At 35.8% G+C, this 20438-nt stretch overlaps 1 protein-coding gene across 4 annotated transcripts; it reads right to left on the bottom strand.

Annotated features, from left to right (window-relative positions):
* Positions 1–13761: 13761 nt before the first annotated feature.
* LOC136234171 (protein translation factor SUI1 homolog 1-like) lies at positions 13762–20213 on the bottom strand. 4 transcript variants are annotated; one of them, XM_066023954.1, is made up of 5 exons: positions 20009–20213; positions 17823–17940; positions 15690–15895; positions 15013–15066; positions 13762–14039 (listed from the first exon to the last, which is right to left on the bottom strand). In XM_066023954.1, the coding sequence occupies exons 2-5, from the start codon at positions 17857–17859 to the stop codon at positions 13995–13997; spliced, it is 342 nt and encodes a 113-aa protein (XP_065880026.1). In that variant the 5' UTR covers positions 17860–17940; positions 20009–20213; the 3' UTR covers positions 13762–13994. The 4 variants fall into 4 exon arrangements, with proteins under 4 accessions (XP_065880026.1, XP_065880024.1, XP_065880028.1 ...); XM_066023952.1 differs by having other exon boundaries at positions 17823–17951; positions 20009–20210; XM_066023956.1 differs by lacking the exon at positions 20009–20213 and adding an exon at positions 19909–19997.
* Positions 20214–20438: the final 225 nt, after the last annotated feature.

Raw genomic sequence — 20438 nt, 5'->3', positions numbered from 1 at the left:
TTATTATTGATTTTATTATGGATCTGACCCTTATTTAACTTTTTCATCGAATTTGGAAAAAGAGAAGATCGATACGATGATTCTAATGCTGAAAATCGTAAAATAAGAGAGGAGAAGATCGAGCTTGGAAAAACCTAGTGGAATAATTGAAAAATTTCAGACTCAATGAAAAGTTCAATAAGGGCCAAATCTATAACATAATCAATGACTAAGGGCTCTGGAAAAATAATTGATCAGGGGCTTGATCTTTAAAACAAATAAAGTTCAAGGACTTAATTATACTTTTTACGTAATTTTTAAGTATCAAAATTCACTTTTAATTCTATGAAAATAAATGTGTATAGCAACTCTTATTTAATATTTGCATAACAGGATTTCAAAATTAAAGTCGTTTAAATTATCAAAATCATCACTTTGATCCTTAAATTATTCAAAAATTATTAATTGAATCCTCATTCTAAGCAAAAAATCATTAGTTGAATTATCATCGAAAATCATTTGGTTGAATAATTTTAGATATTTTTTCTGAAATCTATTTTGAGCCAACACAAAGATCATCACAGTTAATATTAAATAGTCACAGTTTCTGATTTTAGGATATGATGAAGACTCAGTTGATGATTTTTACTGAATTCGCGAACCTAATTAAAGATTTTGATAGTTTAAAGTCCTAATCGACTTTGAAATTTTAGTTTAGGAGTCAAATGAGTTTTATGATTTTAATATTTTAGGACTATCTCTTTTTATAATATTTTATTCTTTATCAAAAATTTATTCATTTAATTATTTTTTTTGACAAAATATAAAAATAAACTTTGTGGTTTAGTCGATTGGTAAGATAATACTCCCTGTTTAAAAGTTTGCATATGAGTAATAATATGTATTTTTATGAATTTTGCAGTTAAATCATATACGAGTCAATTTGAGCCAAAAAAACATATGTGGTCTCGTTAATTTATAAAATTAGACCTTAAATTTCAGATAATTTGCAAAGCCAGTGTTTTTTAATTGTCCAAAATTTTCCTCGCCTTGCAGTATTTTTTTATGTAATGACTAAAATGAGGTTTTTAATGTTTATTCATGTAAAACTATATTATTTCATTTGCTAAACATTTTATTATTTTATTTGATATTATTTCGTTGTGAACAAAAGAAACGAGCTGCTCGCAATAAAGCTCATGATTAAAATAAAAATGAGCAGCTCACGAACTAAACTCGTTATCAAGATAAACGAGTTGGCTCGTGAGCATCTCGTGAACAAACGATCTTCTAAACGAGCCAAGTTGAAACACAAATTTGAGCTTGAAACTCGACTCGAGCCTGTTAACATTATAATGAGGCAAACTTGAACAGGCCAAAACTCGGCTTGGATCGGCTCGATCAGCCCTAATTATAATGAAGCCAAGCTTTGGCATACCCATGTTCGGCTCATTATAATATTGACAAGTTCGAGCTCAATATTCTGTTTGTGAGCTGATCACAAACTTTTATTGAGCTTGTTCACGAGCTTTGTTACCACTAGCTCGTTAGTTTTCTCATAAGTTTATTCATGACTCTGTAATCGAGCTTACTCATGAGTTTTTAAGTTGAGATTCATCATGCGCAAGCTCGTCTTGTTTAAAAATTAAGTTGAAACTAATTAAACTTTTATCAAATCAATATATATTATCCATCTCCATTAAGATGAATCTTCTAGAGAAAATGATAACATGGAATATCTGCCTCGTTGACACTCCTAATTACATCATATTGCTTTAAACCATAATTTCAAATACTTGAACTAGATATGCAAACGAGCCGAACCGAGACCGAATATGGGTAGGCTCGGCTCGATAAGTTCAAAGATCGGGCTCGGCTCGAGCTCGAAGCTCGTCAAGCTTGGAATTTTGAAGCTCGACTCGAGCTCGGTATAGGTTCGGTTTGAGCTCGAAGCTCGTCGGATAACTCGTTTTTTATTTTTTTTAAAGTTTTAAATATACTTAATTGTATTTTATTAACATTTTATTATCTAAAAGCAGCCTTAAAGGAATACCAAATTTAAACTCCAAAAAACAAATATAACATACAATGTACAACAAATTTAAACAAAGTAATAAGATGAGGAGGGCTCTTGTGAGAACCCTTTCTTAAGTGAGAACCACCTAAAACTAGGGGTGAGCATCGGTTCGGTTACTAACCGAACCGAACTGTCGGTTAACCGAACTGAAATTTGCCCTATTTTCATAACCGAACCGACCAAGTTTGGTAACCGAATTTCATTTAACCGAAAATTTTCGGTTCGGTTCGGTTACCGACCGAATAACCGAAAACATAAAATATTTAATTTTTTCTACATTTTTATTTAATTAGTTTTCAAATAATATCCTTGTACAAAAGTTACAATTGAATAAATTAAAGACTACTAAACCAAAATATATATATACAAAGATAAAAGTGTATTTTTTAGGGTTGGACTTTTTATTTATATATATATAAAGATAAAATTATATTTTTTATATTTATATATGAAGTTCGGTTCGGTTATCGGTTATACCGATATTTTTTTTCAATAACCGAACCGATAACCGATTACCAAATTTAGCTAAAATAAAAACCGAACCGAACCAGATTGTTAAAATAACCGAACCAAACTAAAATTTCGGTTCGGTTATCGGTTACCGGTTATTTTGCTCACCCCTACCTAAAACTACGTAGTTTTGAGTCTAAAAATTAAAAAAAATGCTGCTGCCATTGGGGTTTGAACCTTGGACCCTTTGTTTACACTCCTTATTACTTACCACTGAACTAATTACTTTTCTTGTGAGTTATATCGCGCGCTGATTAATATACCACTGCACTTCTAGCTTCTATTGTTTAATATTTGACGCATGCACTTATTAATATCGATTAAATGTGCATTATAATGAATTATTAATAGAAAAAAAAGAAACGTGCATAATAATTAATTATTAATAGAAAAAAAATTCAAGAACATGCTCTAATTTCTTATTTATTTAATTCCTCCATATTTTTGTAATTTATGTTTTAAAATGTTAAGGACGATGTTCTAAATATTGTTTAATATTTGACGCATGCACTTATTAATATCGATTAAATATGCATAATAATAAATTATTAATAGAAAAAAAAGAAATATGCATAATAATGAATTATTAATAGAAAAAAATACAAGAATATGCTCTAATTTTTTATTTAATTCCTCTATATTTTTGTAATTTATGTTATATAAGAAAATATACGTTATGTTTTTTCGAACATGAGTTATAAATTATATTATAGAACAAACACGAACTATAAAGTTTAGAACGTACGATATATTTTTTAGAACATACGTCATGTTTTTTTAGAACATGTGTTATGTTTTTTCGAACATGAGTTATAAATTATATTATAGAACAAATGAAAAAACGATCCAGATATCTACTGATTTTTTTAAAACATTATACTTAATTTTTGGAACATAAACTATAAACTTTAGAACATGTGTTATGTTTTTTAGAACATGCGTTATGTTTTTTCGAATATGAGTTATAAATTATATTATAGAACAAATGCAAAAATGATCGAGATATTTACTGATTTTTTTAAACATTATACTTAATTTGGAGAACATAAATTATAAAGTTTAGAATTATGTAACATTATTTAGAATTCCGTCCTTAACATTTAAAAACATAAATTACAAAAAATATAGAGGAATTAAATAAATAAAAAATTGGAGCATGTTTTTGGATTTTTTTGTTCTATTAATAATTCGTTATTATGCACATTTCTTTTTTTCTATTAATAATTTATTATTATGCACATTTAATCGATATTTAATAAGTGCATATGTCTAATATTAAACAATAGAAGCTATATGGATAATGGTATATTAATCAGCGCGCTCCATAATGGATAAGGAAAACAATTGTTGTTTAAAAAAACAGTAAATATATGGACCATTTTTTCATTTGTTCTATAATATAATTTATAACGTATGTTCTAAAGTTTATAGTTTGTGCTCCAAAAATTAAGTATAATGTTCTAAAAAAATCAGTAGATATCTGGATTGTTTTTTCATTTGTTCCAAAAATATAATTTATAACTCATGTTCGAAAAAACATAACACATGTTCTAAAAAACATAACGTATGTTCTAAAGTTTGTAGTTTGTGTTCCAAAAATTAAGTATAATGTTCTAAAAAAATCAGTAGATATTTGGATCGTTTTTTTATTTTTTCCAAAAATATAATTTATAACTCATGTTCGAAAAAATATATCACATGTTCTAAAAAACATAACGTATGTTCTAAAAAATATGTCGTACGTTCTAAACTTCATAGTTCGCGTTTTAAAAGTTAAAATATATGTTGTTTCAAAAAAAAAAAGTTAAATTATATGTTATAACGTATGTTTAAAAAAATATATTTTCTTATATAACATAAATTACAAAATATAAAGGAATTAAATAAATAAGAAATTGAAGCATGTTCTTGAATTTTTTCTATTAATAATTCATTATTATACACATTCCTTTTTTTTCTATTAATAATTCATTATTATGCATATTTAATCAATATTAATAAGTGCATGTGTCAAATATTACAATGAAAGCTACAGTGCGATGGTATATTAATCAGCGCGGCACATATTACACAAGGAAAGTAATTGGCTCAGTGGTAAGTAATTTGGAGTGTAAACAAGTGGTCCAAGGTTTGAACCCCTATGGCAGCAACGTTTTTTGTTTAATTTTTAGACTCAAAACTACGTAGTTTTAGTGGTCCTCACCTAAGAAAGTGTCCTCACCTAAGAGGAGGTTCTCACTTGATCCCTCCCCGTAATAAGATTAAACAAATATAGAATCTAACAAATTTTAATTTAATATGTAGTCTACAACCATATAGTTTCAAATTGAGTTTTGGACCAAATATTTATGTGTGGTTTAAAATTACTAATTATAATAACTAATAAAAAAATTACAAAATTAAAATATATTTAAATTAAAAAAATAAAAATTAATAATAGAAATAAAAAAAACTCTCGAGCCTACTCACGAGCTTTCGAGCCGAACCCAAAGAAGCTCGGGCTCATTAAAGCTCGAGCCGATCTCGAACTCGAACTGAGCCTAATCGATCTGAACTTTTAAAAAATAGGCCTACGATTTTTGGAAAAGTATCAATTTAGGCTCGACGTATAAAATAGCACTAAAATAGACTTAACGTTTAAAAAATGGTACCAATTTATGCCTCGATAACGGAACGAAACACGTCATTGATATTACTCCGTTAAGTTCAATTGTACGTGGAGGGAGAAATCAGAACTTAACGAAGTAATAAGAATGATGTGTCCAATCTGTTATCGAGTCCTAAATTGATACATTTTTTAAACGTTAAGTCTATATTTGTGCTATTTTATATATGGAACCTAAATTGATACTTTCCTAAAAACCATAACCCTATTTGATAACTTATCCCAAAATTAAATAGAGAAGTTTAAATTAAAATTATCAAAATATAAGGACTAATTTTTAGTTTTTTATTGTATTAGAATTAAATGAAAGTTATCACATCCTGGAGATGAATTAATTCCTAAAATTAACTAGTTATTACTCATTCCAATAATTAAAAAATAATTAATATATTTTCTTTTCAAATTCACTTAGAAATCCGGTGCAATAGATCAATATTCAATATTGGATGTACAATAGGAATGATGGGAAACTAGGATTAATTCAACACTATTTTTAATAAAACATTAAATGTATTTTAATTTCAAGTTTCAATAACTAAAAAAAATTAAAAAAAAAAAAGTCTGATTTTACAAAGGGGCAATTATGACATTTTAATGGATTCTATCCCTTCTATCTCCAATTTTTCTAACCATTTAGCAGTGTCCATGAAGTTTTGTGACATTAACGTTAGAGTTTGTGATACTTATAGATAACCCACTCCCAAGATTCTAGCTTTTGCTGTCAAAATGTGTCATTTTCCATAAATTAATTGGTGATGGAGACAAGCTATAGCCTATATGCATTATGCAATTTACCAATCAAATATTTCATGCTGATCATGTGTGAATTATGATATTATAATCTAGAACTGTGGATATAAAATTTAATCAATATTGGAATAGACAATCGAAAAAGAATCGCGATATCAGAAAAAACGCAGCCTCGCCGCCGCTGCTTCGTCTCTTCCGTCTGAATACCGTTAGGTAACCGCCGCCGCCGGTGCTACCCTAGCCGCGTCGTCGCCGATCGGTGGTCTCCGGTGAGAGTGGTCCTTCCAATTTCAGTGAAGGTTAGTCTCTAGATGGATGAGCTGTGTTGTTTTTTGTTGAAGTTTTTGATTCCGTTTTTAGTTTCGGCTTAGGCTTTGAGGCAATCTCGTTTTTATGGACCTTGATTCAGCATTGATGTGTAGCCTCTGATTTTGGATGACCTATGCTGCTTTGTGATTTCTGGTTTTATGTTTTGGCTGTGGCTTGTGTTTTGAGGCGTTGTCTGGTTCTGTGATGCCTGTGTGATTTTCGATTTAGTTTCTGCTTTGGGCTTGAGGTGATTTGGTCTTTCTTGATCTTGATATCACTGCTCAGGGGCAGAGATTTTTCTTGAGCCGATTTGCGTGGCTCAGGGGCAGCGACTTTCTTTGAGGAGCTTTGGGGTGCCTGGAATTCATAAATTGGGGATTCTCCCTGGTTTTGGCTTTAATTGAGATAGTTGTTGTTGGGAGTATTCAGAAATGGAAAGGGAATTAGAGAGGCTCAGAATAGAAGGAGATGAGGGAGGTAATCTCGACTTGATTACACCGTCGGTTCCAGTGGTGGTGGATGATACAGGGCTCCGATTCTTAGGAAGATTTGTGGCGGACAGACCACTCAACTTCTTGAGTATGAAAAACAGGATGGCGGTTCTATGGAGACCAATGAGAGGGGTCGAAATCCAAGAGGTAAGTACTAACCTCTACTCTTTTGAATTTTTCCATCCGATGGATAGGGATAGGGTGATTGCTGGAGGTCCGTGGTCATTTGACATTTACATATTGATTATGAATGTATGGAATTGGGGCGTGCATATAGATGATGTGAATTTATTGATTACTCTATTTGGGTGCAAATTTATGGGCTTCCTGTGGGGACTATGTCTGAAATAGTTGGTAAACAACTGGAAAATTTCTTAGGGACCTTTGAGGAGTATGATATAAACAATAATTCCGGTATCCACAGACAGTCTATGCGTATCAGAGTCAGTCTAAATAGCGACCGCCCGTTGAAAAGGTTTAAAAAACTAAGAAGTACTGGAAATGTGTGGGCCTTAGCTACATTCAATTATGAGCGGCTAGGGATTTTTTGCTATGTTTGTGGTTGTCTGGGGCATACAGAACGTTTTTGTGAGAGAGTTTTCAATATGCAGGGGGGTGAGATCCAGAGAGAGTGGGGGGAATGGCTTAAAACCCCAGTAAGAAGAGTGGGAGATAACAGTGGGGCAAAATGGCTAATAGATAGAAGTGTGGGAGGAGGGATGAGGGGTTTGGGAAGTGGAAGGGGAGGGGGGCCGGGAGCTTTGAGGGATATAACTAACACAGGGGGAGGGAAGGGAGTGAGGGGGACGACCAAGCAAGTAAGAGATGGGGAGAGAGAAATTATGATCTATCCTTTCACAGGGCCTTTCTTTAAGCCACTAGCGAATAATGAGGGGAAGGAAAAAGGGGGTGAGGAGGAGGGAGACAAGGGTGAAGACACTGAGATGGAAATAAATGATATTAGAAAGAGAAGAAGGGAGGATAAGGGGAAGGGAATGGAGGGGGAGGGAGAGGATAGGCAGGAGGGGGAAGTCTCTGTTCTTGGAAAGGATAAGGAGAGTTCCACAGATACTGGTTCGGCGAGCCCTAAAGATCAGGGCCACCGGGGGGAATGAGTTGCTTAAGCTGGAACTGTCGTGGCCTGGGAAACCACCGGGCAGTTCGCTCTTTAAAGGAGCTTGTTTCGTCCCAAAGCCCTAACATTGTATTTTTGATGGAAACTCTAGTAGAGGATCAGAGAGTAAGTTTGCTAAAACAACAGTTAAAGTTTGAGGGAGCATTCCCCGTCAGTAGAAGAGGTCGCAGTGGAGGGTTAGCTTTGTTGTGGAGAGCAGGGACTCAAGTGGCAATCAAAAGTTTTTCTGACCATCATATTGAGGCAATTATCACTAACTCTCCTCAGGGGGATTGGAGATTGGTGGGCTTCTATGGGTTTGCTGATCGTAGCAGGCATGTTGAGTCGTGGGAACTACTGAGAAGATTAGCCAGGGATGATTCTGTCCCCTGGATAGTGATTGGAGATTTTAATTGTATTCTGAACTCTGATGAAAAGATGGGTGGAGCGGTATACCCTAACCCTTTAATGCAGGAGTTTGCTAAAACAATTGAGGAGTGTGGTCTGAGCGAACTGATTCTGAACGGTAACCGGTTTACTTGGGAAAGAGGTAGAGGGTCCGAACTATGGGTTAGAGAAAAAATGGACAGGGGCTTTGCTTCGGCTGAGTGGCGGAATCGATTTGACAACCATTACCTCAAAACTTGTATGACTGGGTATTCAGATCACCTTCCGCTCCTTCTCCAGCTGGAAAGGGAGAGAAGTAGAAGTAGAGAAAGGAGATTTCATTTTGAGGAGGCTTGGCTAAAAGAGCAGGATTTTAATAATCTGGTCAGAGGTCACTGGAGAAACCAGAGAGGTAAACCAGTTCAGGAAAATTTGGAGGAGTGTGTGCAGAAAATGGCAGTGTGGGGAAAAAGTTTCAATATGCGTTTTAAAAGCCAAATTAGAAAATGGAGGACCCAAATGGAAAGATTTCACGGTAGTAGAAACAGGGATTCCATTGCCGCCTATTTCCTAGCCAAACGAAAGCTTAATGATACCCTGGAAGCTGAGGAGAGTTATTGGAGACAGAGGGCTAAGGTTTTCTGGCTCACAGAAGGGGATAGAAACACACAATTTTTCCATGCTAGTGTCAAAACTAGACGTCAACAGAATTCAATTACCTCTTTGACAGATAAGAATGGGGTTGTGATTGAGAACCAAGCCGAATTGCTGGACCTTGCACAGAGTTACTTTCAGGATGTTTTCTCGGCTACGAATTTGAGTAGGGGTGACACTGTGCAGGCAATTAACACGTGTATCAGCCCTGACATGAATGAATCACTTATTGCTCCTTTTAACCAGGAAGAGTTTAAACAAGCTCTATTTTCTATGAGTCCTAACAAATCCCCTGGTCCTGATGGGCTAAATCCGGGCTTCTTTCAAGCATTTTGGGACACATTGGGAGCAGATGTGGGAGCAGCTTGTACAAAGTGGCTTAGTGAGGGGGAATTTCCAAGTGGAATAAACAATACCACAATTGTTCTGATTCCAAAGGTCGACAATCCTAGAATGTTGAAGGATTTTCGCCCTATCGCCCTATGCAACATCATCTACAAGATAATTGCCAAGGCCTTAGCTAATCATCTGAAAAGGGTTCTCTCTAAGATTATTGGTGAAACTCAATCTGCTTTTGTTCCTGGAAGGTCTATAATTGACAATGTGCAGGTGGCTTTTGAAAGCATACATTATATGAAGAGATTGAATAGAGGGAAGATTGGGCAAGTTGCCTTAAAAATTGATATCAGCAAGGCCTATGACAGAGTGGATTGGGACTTCCTCAAAGCAGTTATGGGCAGAATGGGATTTCATGAAACCTGGATTGGATGGATGATGCTATGCATAACAACTGTGAAATACAAGGTGGCAGTGAATGGGGAGTGCTCTGACCAAGTTGTCCCTGGTAGAGGATTGAGGCAAGGGGATCCCCTATCTCCCTACCTGTTTATCCTGTGTGCTGAAGTCTTATCTAAACTTATCAGAAAGGCTGAAGAAGAAGGGCTTATTTCAGGGTGTAAGATCTGCAGAAGGGCTCCGGCAGTAACACACCTCTTTTTTGCTGATGACAGCTTTTTGTTCTTTGGGGCAACTATCGATGAGACTAGAAAGGTCATGAACATCCTGTCTGATTATGAAGTGGCTTCGGGCCAGGCAGTAAACTTGAGCAAATCAGGGGTTTTCTTCAGTCTAAATGTGTCTAAACCTTTGCGATCACAGATCAAAGCATTATTGGGGGTGTGCACCCCTCTCGACACAGGCAGGTACCTGGGTTTACCATCTCTCATTGGGCGTTCCAAACGCAGGATTTTTGCTTTCCTGATTGACAGGCTTCGTAAGAAATTTGGTGCGTGGGGTCTCAAATTCCTGTCCCAGGCTGGGAAAGAGGTGCTTCTTAAGTCTGTGGCTCAAGCCTTGCCAACCTTTTGTATGAGTACGTTCCTTTTACCTTTATCTACCTGTGATGAGCTGCAAAAAATAATGAATTCTTTTTGGTGGGGTATGAAACCTGAGGGTAGAAGAAACATTCATTGGTTTGATTGGGGTAAATTGTGTAGATCTAAAGATTCAGGTGGGATGGGTTTTAAGGATCTACATGTGTTTAACCTAGCAATGTTAGGTAAACATGGATGGAAATTACTAAAATTCCCAAATACTTTAGCGAGTCAAATGTTCAAAGCTAAATATTACCCTAGGGAGGACTTACTTATCTCCAAATTAGGCAATAATCCTAGTATGGTTTGAAGCATATGGGAAGGCATTAGTATACTGAAAACAGGGGTTAGATGGAGAGTGAATGATAGTAGATCAATCAGAGTGTGGGAGGATGAGTGGGTTCCTAATCTAGAGGGTTTTTGCATAAATTCCTTTTTGGTCCCTGGAATGGAAAATCTGATGGTGGCGGACTTGCTCCTTGAAAATGGGAGAGGGTGGGATATGCAGAGACTAAACAGCTGCTTTAGCGAAGTGGAAGTGCAGGCCATTTGTGATATTATCTTGCCATACAATGCAGGGGAAGATAGGAGGATCTGGCATTGGTCAAGGGATGGACACTATAATGTTCACTCTGGCTACTTGTCAGGTATGGGGCTAGTAGAAGCTAGCAGAGTTCATGAAGGTTGGAAGAGGTTGTGGAAGTTGATGATCCCCCCTAAACTGAAACAGTTTATTTGGCGTCTGTGTTCAAAGTGCTTACCCACTAGAGCTCGGTTAGTCCAGAGAAGAGTCCCCATTTCAGCTGAATGCCCAGTATGTGTGGAGCAAGTAGAGACGGATAACCATTTATTTATTGATTGTTGTTTCGCAGGTGACATTTGGCGTGTAGCAGGCATTCCTGTGCCGAGAGTGGGTAACAGTTACCTTGACGAGTGGTTTCTCCAAGCCTTGAGCAACTCGAATTTGGAAGAAATTGTTAGAACCTGTTGTGCACTCAAAGCAATCTGGGACCACAGAAACAGAGTCCTGTGGCACATGAGATGGTGGCCGGCAGACACGGCTTGGCGAATCAGTTTAGAGGCTGTTCAGGACTGGAAGGCCTATCAACAGAAGGCGTCATCCTTGGGCAACCGAAACACGCAAACAACACACATACAAACGGCAACCGCACAGCCACTCCCGCAAGCACAAGGCACACACATTAGAGGTAACCACTATTTGCCAATCCCTCAACATAAATGGTATACGCCTAGCCCGGGCTTTATCAAATGCAATATAGATGGGGCCATTTTCAAAGAATTAAATAGTAGTGGAATGGGAGCAGTGATTAGGGATGAAAATGGAGCTTTTCTCTTTTGTAGCAGCAGTCTTATCCCAAGCATTAAGGAACCACGTGTCATTGAAGCTCTTGCAATCCGCACGAGTTTGTTATGGATTGCTAATTTGGGCTATTCTTTTGTTATCTTTGAATCTGATGCTAAGGCTGTGGTTGATGCCATTCACTCTGACAAGCAGGGCATTTTTGAATTTGGTATGATTGTGGAAGATTTTCGAATCCTGCTAAGATCCACCCCTTCTTTTAAATTAGTTTTTATTTCTCGCTTAGCGAACAGTGCGGCTTATTTGGTAGCTAGGCTTGCCTGTTCCAATACTAGCGATTTTGTTTCTACTGTTGTGCCAGACTGGCTTGTGAACACTATTCATATGGATGCAAATCCATCATCTATTTAAGTTTCATTTTTAGGTTCAAAAAAAATATTGGAATAGACAAGCCATTGTTTTTATTTGTATTAATTGTTTGCAGCTATTGTTGGACCCAAGTTAACATACAGGGTAATTTTCATACTCAAATGAATTTAGTACGTTTACTGTATGATGTAGATTCATTAGATTCAGATTTATTATGCTTTTTATTTTCATCTCCATACTAAAATGAATTTAGTCGTTTACTGTATGATTTAGATTTATTAGATTTAAGTTTTAAAATGCTTTTAATTTCCATCTTAAGATTTTAACATACTTAGCCAATGAGGGTTGGTCCGAGTGGTAAGGCGTTGAACCTTTGCTTGACATTATTTTTTAGAATAATGAGAAGTGAGATTTGATAAATGAGAAGTTAAATTGAACTTTAAAAATAAAAATTAAGATTACTTATTGGATGTAATGAGAATTCAATCCATTTTTTAATGTGATTGGCACTGATTTGGATTCCTATTGGTTTGTCTCCAAGCGGGATTAGTTAGACCCGGACGGTCAAGGCTTGACCATGATAGTAAGCGTAGCAGATCCCATTGCCAAGGACTGATCGGAAGCATCCGAGCACACCGAGCTTGGTTGTTTAGTTTTGTTCTTTCTTTCTCTGAGTAATGCCCTAAGGTTTGATGCATGGGGTAAAGATTCTATATTGGATTCTTAGCCAAGCTAGCTTGGTTCGAGTAAGGGAACAGATCCAATCTTACCCTCTCTGGGTAACGTCGAGCATCTTCGAACCTCTGGGCACTTATCTTACCCGGGATCCAACATTCTTAGCTATACCTTACCCGTAAATCCACCCCCAACAACCAAGGAAGCATCATAGGAGGAAGACAAGATGAACTAAGCGCAGGGACAAATGGGGCTTGGAACTCAACTAAGGTATTTCCTTCTTGTGATGAGAAATATGAATTCACTCGTGGAACAAAGACAGAATTGGTAAAGATTGGAATCCACAAGCTCGAAGCAAAGAGAAAGCTCGCCAAGGTGAAAGATAAGAACCATCCGGGTGGCGTTGTAGGCGTACCCATACGGGGTCACTCTCACTTTCTCTTCTCCACGCGGCAGTATTACTTTTTCACGAGAAGTTAACTTATAAAATAAAGTAAACATAAGTCGAAACGATCTTCAAAGAAGACACCTCTTCCATTTCTATTGATCCTCTAGTTCACGAATCAGGTCCTCTTTCAGAAGGAATCCTACCTACCTATAGTTGTTAAACAAAATTTAATCTATGGATACTATTAGAACTGATTTTTAACTCTCCCTCCTCAAATTTTAACTCTTAGATCCAACAGCGACTGGCAAATTTACTTAGTTTGATTGTTATTTAACTGTCAATTTAAATCATTCAAATATTAATTATGTCTAAGATAATTAGGAGTGTTCGGTTTGCCTTAAAAATGAGAATTTCAAGTGTTAGGTTAGACACAACATTTTTTGAAGACAAACATCCATATCTCGATAGTTTTGAGCCACACTAGTCCAAGACCGCTCAAGGCAGTTATACTAACATGCCAGATAGTTTTGAACTACACTAGTCCAAAACCGCTCAAAGCAGTTATACTAACGTGCCAGACTCGGAATGTGGTCTGAAACATGTCAACAGTTCTACTAACCCGTCAGCATTTGAGTACTGGACGGAAAGATAGTTTGAACTTCGCTCCCAACAAAATAAGTGTTCATCGGAACAGAAAACTCGAAAAATATCTATGTTATATCAAAATCAGAGATTAAAATTGATACAATATCAGAAGCTTTGAATGCTCAGAAATCATAATCCAAGCTTATAAACCAAACACTTCAATGCCTAACAGCGCTTTAAAAACAATATCAAAAACAGTAAATGATCAAAAAAGAAGAAACTAGAGATTTGTTGATTGAAGAGTTGAATGTATTCTGATTTCTGCATTAGCTACACTTCAAATACAGTTAGAATCCATGAATCTTGATGTTATCCTTCTTCACAATTCCTGCCTGTTCACCAAATCCATGTCAACAATATAATAATATTAAGAAACTGCACAGCCTAAGATTATCAAAAGGGACGAGATACAAATTTAGTCCTACGTTATTCGTGCAAAACAGTGCAAACCCTAACGTTTATGAGATGGTGCAATTTCAAACTTCATTTTAGTTTTTTTGTTATGCAATTTCATGTTATGAACATCCTGCAACCTCTAGTATTCTGGCCACCCTTAATAGAAAAAACTCACTATTCGTTAATGAGAGTTGAAATTGCACCATCTAGTAAACTCATTAATCTAATTTAGCCTTAAGAATACATGATTTTGTACGCTAACACTATATCGGCTCTCTTAATCACCATAGGGCTAAATTTGTAACTTATACCTTGTAGGAAACAAGCAAATAGGATGAAAATTGGTAAAATACATCCATTGCCCGCTCAGTTGAAGGCAAACCAAGTCAAAGAAAGAAGCTGTTAACTACGCTATGAGATTCTTTCGGTCTCTGTCTAACAAGAAAGGGCTGACTTTTACGGTTTTGGTAAAAAGAATGGGAAGACAGAATATCTGTGATCCGTTCTTTCGAGATAGACTGGATCTCTTAACATGAAAGTTCAAAACAACAAAAATCTGTAAAAAGTTAGCGAAATGACGATCTAGACAAGTTTGACTACATCATAGATCTTTTTCTATCCGTTTCACCAAAAATTATGGCCGAATATCTAATTTTAGATTCATCATTTGGTTAAATTTTTAACGGATTTTTGTTGATTAGAATTTTGACATTACAGTAGTGTACGAGGATTTTTATACCATGAACTGAAGTTTAAAGATCATAATATGAGTAGCAATAAAGTTCAAGGACCATAAATGTAAATGTAATTATACCATGAACTAAAGTTTAAAGATCATAATATGAGTAGCAATAAAGTTCAAGGACCATAAATTTAAATGTAATTTATCAGAAAGAAAACCATAGCAACCTGAGTAAGGAAGGTGGAAACATTTTTCCTTTGATCACCTTGAAGCTGAATAACCTGTAATGACAGAAATTCCACAACTGAGCATATGAACTCTCTCCCAAATAACTAAGACTGCAAAGAACTACGACTGTCTGATTTGACAACACGATTTACAAAGACAATCGGACTGACACCTATATATATATATATATATATAACACTGCTAAAGAACTAGGACTGTCAATTTCTGACATAACACGATTTACAAAAACAATCCTACTGACACGACTATTATCTTTTTTATATGAACCATATAAATATTGGCGGCGGGTTAAGGGTGCAAAAAGATAAGAATTAAAAAATTTAGCCCGTACGAGTTGTGTTTAAATTCTTTTTGCCCCTATTGCAAACCAAAGCGATGTCATTTTTATCCTGGGATGCAGAAAATAGGTAAAAGCACATGCTAGGCTTAATTTTTTTTTTTTTTCCATCCTAGACCAAAACTAACATAAAGAAATATTATATTCGAACTCATTAGGGCTGCGCGTTTTGTCTTAGGGTGTAATTTTGCAGTCCCAGCAGCGGTGATATAGGTCTGGAACCTAAGGGTGCTCCAGCACCCCCCAGCTCCCTTGCTCCGACATTGCATACAACATGAACGACAACCTATTTTGACACTTCAGAAAAGAAAAGAGTACCTGTCCCAGCTCTGGATCCTGGACAACAGTACCATTGCAGCAAAATTCTTTCTTTAGATCCTTGAGAATCTTGTTATAGCTAAAGTCTTTCTTTAAACCCTGGACTGTCGTCAGGCTTTTCCTACCGTTTCGCTGTTGAACGCGAATATGAACATATTCCTTGACTCCAGCACCAGAATTTGCAGCATTTGCCTCAGCGAACGGATCTGAGAATCATACAAGAAATTGCTAAAGCGTTGAAAATGGAAAGAAAATGTGAACTTGCACTGTATCAGTAATATGCAGTAGTTTGATTTTGAACCAAAAAATGCTAAGCTATATAGCAAGGAAATGGAAAGTGTTATTTCTAAAATATAATCTTCAATACATAGCCAGGTTACGGAAACAAAATTGACACGGACACGAAATGGAAATGCTACTGAAGAAGAGGAGTTCCCGTGCAACATAGAGATGCTAAGAGGTCTGATTTCAAATTTACGATTATAATTACTTCTAGGCCTAATACATCCCCAGCCCCCAAGTTATCCAAAAACTGATGCTAAGAGGTCTGATTTCAGGTGCAAATTTAAGATTATAATTACTTCTAGGCCTAATACATCCCCAGCCCCCCAAGTTATCCAAATTCTGCAACTGACCTTGAACTTCAAAGCGTTACAACTAACCCCTCAACTTGCTTATTTAGAACAAATAATCCCTCAAGTTGCTTATTTGGTACAAATAAGCCCTAAATCCAAAAAAAAAAAAAAAAAAAAAAAAAAAAAATCAACATAAAAGATGTCCAAAATATTTGTTGCTACATTTAACTAATCTGCTGGTACATTAACAAAAAAGCAAAAAAAAAACTCCCAAAATCACAAATATTAACCTATTTGAAGGGTTATTTGTTCCAGATAAACAAGTGTGTTTTAAAGTTCTGGAGTCGGCTGCAATTTTTGGACAACTTGGAAGGGCAGGGGATGTATTAGGCCTTACTTCTATTAGCATTAGGCTAAATTGTGCTGACGGTCAATGAAATTTGGGGCTATTTCACGGGAGTCATTGGACTTTATTTTCTTTCAATGAAATCAAATTTTATTTTCTTTCAATGAAATCGCTGAACTTCTCATTTGATTTCAATATAGTCATTCTATAGGCCAATTTGTGTATAAAAACTTATAGGACTGTAGACCGACATAAAGGACAGTTGACTATATGCTAACTAGCACCATGTCAGACAAAAATATGATTTTTTGTGTGGTTTAGTATGTGTACGTGGCACAGAGATGGTTGCCATGTCAGCCATAGAAGTCAGAAACATTCCATATGTCACTTATGAGTCATGTCAAGATTCCAGTAGATTTTTGTTCACAAATTGGTCAGAATGACTTTATTGGAATAAATATAAGTTTAGTGATTTTATTAAAAGCAAATGAAATTCGGTAACCTTTGTGAAACAAAGGTTAAACTCCAAGAGTAACTTTACCCCTAAAATCATAAATGATATATTTGAGAGCCTAGTGTTAGCTCAGACATCATTAAACAAAATAGAAATATTTTGTTCAAACCTTCTGCACCAGTTGTATAAAATTTATAAATACGAAAGCAAAGATTTCGGGTTCTTTTGCAATTTCAGAACAAACTAGGGAAGGAATGCCTTTAAGATCGAAGCCTTTCAATCATTTTATTTTTTTGTCCAAAACATGTTGAAATTTGGACGAGATGGGACTCGCACAAGAGTTCTTATATTAAGCACCCCGTCTTCCATGTCACTTGGAGGACCCACATTTGGACACGTGTATTGTAACCCCGCTTAATAATGAAATAGTAGAGCCTCTTATAATACGTGTAGGTCCATGTTACAAATGGCAAAATATGTATGGAAGGTCCTCCATTTGACATGGAGAACCGGGTGCTTCTAATAATTTCTCCTCGCACGATGCATTGAGTAATAACATGACAGACATATGAAGTAGAATAACAAAATTCACAGCACAACTTATCAACATCAATTAACATCAATTATAAAATTTATAACGTTAACAGTGAACTTATTCTTAGCTAACAACAATTGGAGTATTTTTGTACCTATTCCTAGAATCTAAGTGCTAAAGTTCTTCCATGTATAAGTGGATAATTTGCAAAATAAGAACATACCATAGGCAGTTGGAATTTGGATGTCGAGTTCAGACATGAACCTTTCTGATCAATTGAAGGAACCACAAAAATTGACTATGCTTCTGAATATACTTGAAGAACTTCAATGAGCAAAAAACTGCAATAAGCCTAAAACATTGATAAGAATTTCAGTTGATAAAAAGTTCAGTTAGGATTAAAAAAACAACTACTAACAGTTATTCTGAAAGAAAAATCGACATAGCGAATCCGAAGAAAGAAAGATATTCATAAGAACATAGTTACTAAAAGCTTAAGGCGCACTAAAGAAGCGTCCCCAAGGGATCCTGGAGCTTAGGCGCAAGGCCTAGATGCATGACTAAATGACACAACGCGCTAAAATATAATATAAAAGATCATAAATAGAACAATTAAAATTTCTAAATGCAATTATCCAATTATTCATAATATTAATCTAGATTCCATATTAACTACTAACTCTTGCTATGCTTGTAGTTTATAATGATGAATTCTAAATCTGAAGAGTAAAGTTCATCCAATCTAATAACTATTTTAGATCAAGACTAAATACACAAAAACCATAGTCCATCATCACTCATTAAACTTTTCCATAGTTCTTCCATTGAAAGCTTTTTTTCCTCTTCTGCTTCTTTCTTCTTTTTAACTTGGAATCTGAAAAAACAGTCTGCCCTATAAAACTGCGCCCAGACGTGCTTCCAACAAGAAGCTAGGCTCAGAGAGGCCGAACCAGCGACTCTTGAACAGAGCCCACCTTTTGGCTTTTCAGGTGACACCTGCTTCCAACAAGAAGCTAGGCTCAGAAAGGACCCGCCTTTTGGCTTTTCAGGCGACATCTCTGGAGCCTAGACACGCTTGCAACAAGGCGCTAGGCTCAGAAATGCCCGACCAGCGACTCTTGAGCGGACATCTCGGGAGCCTAGCGCTTCTTAGGGCTTTGACAGCTATGGTTCAGACATTTTGAATGTTGATACTTGGTTCAGAACTGAAAGAGATATACCCTTGATATAAATGGCTTTCTTTATTGAATACCCTCTTTGTGCATCAATCAAATAATCTGAGGAATTGATTCTACCTAAGATTCACAAACTGAACTATAAAGGATAAGATAGAGAACAAGTAGATGCAGTTCTAGAAATAACAAACAAAGACTCTGATAAGGGATCTATGTATCCAAGGAACTCCATTGAAGATATCAAGGTTGAGATTTCAATTCAAATATGTTCTCTCTTAACGCGCGCCTCCAACAAGAAGCTAGGCTCAGAAAGGCCCAACCAGCGACTCTTCAACAGACATCTCGGGAGCCTAGCGCCTCTTACGGCTTTGACAACTATGGTTCAGACATTTTGAATGTTGATACTTGGTTCAGAACTGAAGGATAGGATATACCCTTGATATGAATGGCGTTCTTTGATTTACTGTGATGCATATAAAAGCTTTGATTGAATACCCTCTTTGAGCATCAATCAACTAATCTGAGGAATTGATTCTACCTAAGATTCACGAACTGAAACTATAAAGGATAATATTGATACTTGGTTCAGAACTGAAGGATAGGATATACCCTTGATATGAATGGCTTTCTTTGATTTACTGTGATGCATATAAAAGCTTCGATTGAATACCCTCTTTGTGCATCAATCAACTAATCTGAGAAATTGATTCTACCTAAGATTCACAAACTGAAACTACAAAGGATAAGATAGAGAACAAGTAGATGCAGTTCTAGAAATAACAAACGAAGACTCTGATAAGGGATCTATGTATCCATGAAACTCCATTGAAGATACCAAGGTTGAGATTTCAATTCAAACATGTTATCTCTTAACACAAACCCTTCAAATCATGAACATAAGAAAAGATTCAAAATCTCTGGAGCTTAGACACGCTTCCAACAAGAAGCTAGGCCCAGAAAGGCCCAACCAGCGACTCTTGAACAGACATCTCGGGAGCCTAAGGGATCTATGTATCCAAGAAACTCCATTGAAGATACCAAGGTTGAGATTTCAATTCAAATATGTTCTCTCTTAACACAAACCCTTCAAATCATGAACATAAGATTCAAAATCAAAATTCACAGAATACAAACCCTTCAAATCATGAACATAAGAGAAGATGCAAAATCAAACAAGGATGAGGAGATCGAGATCGAGATAGATCAATCTAAAGAAAGAGGAAGAGCTATTTACCTGGTGTTGTGTAAAGGAAGAGACAAAATAGAAAGAACAGGATAAGATTGGGAAGAGAGAAATGATGGAAGCAAGACACAATACAACAATAGAGTAGTAATAATAATAATAATAGAATAAGGAAAAGTAATGAGATTTTTTGTCGGTTTTTATTTTCGTAGAGAAATTCTCTACGCCACAAATATGTAAAGTCTTGCCCACCTAATTCACATTAATCCAGCTCCTTATATTTTACATTTGGATAAAGAGAGGTTGCTCCTTGAATTTAGCTAATCTAAGTTTTTGCAAATAAAAAGGTTAAAAGTCCAATCCACTTGCTGATGGGTTGATCTCTGCCATTGAGATAAACATGGAAGGTCACACTTCAATCGAAATAATCCTATCTTTTTCAGATGGGTCGATCTCTGCCATTGATATAAGCATGGAAGGT

This window comes from Euphorbia lathyris, chromosome 6 (assembly GCF_963576675.1).
Source record: "Euphorbia lathyris chromosome 6, ddEupLath1.1, whole genome shotgun sequence".
In the NCBI taxonomy this organism is placed as follows: Eukaryota; Viridiplantae; Streptophyta; class Magnoliopsida; order Malpighiales; family Euphorbiaceae; genus Euphorbia; species Euphorbia lathyris.
This window is presented reverse-complemented; position numbering and strand designations above follow the sequence as displayed.

Excerpts from the sequence above, each read along its gene's own strand:
- LOC136234171 (XM_066023954.1), bottom strand. The coding sequence starts at position 17,859 with ATGTCTGAACTCGACATCCAAATTCCAACTGCCTATG. Across the intron at positions 15,067-15,689 it reads AGGATCCAGAGCTGGGACAG|GTTATTCAGCTTCAAGGTGA; the intron begins GTACTCTTTTCT and ends CTGTCATTACAG. Across the intron at positions 14,040-15,012 it reads TTTCCACCTTCCTTACTCAG|GCAGGAATTGTGAAGAAGGA; the intron begins GTTGCTATGGTT and ends TTTGGTGAACAG.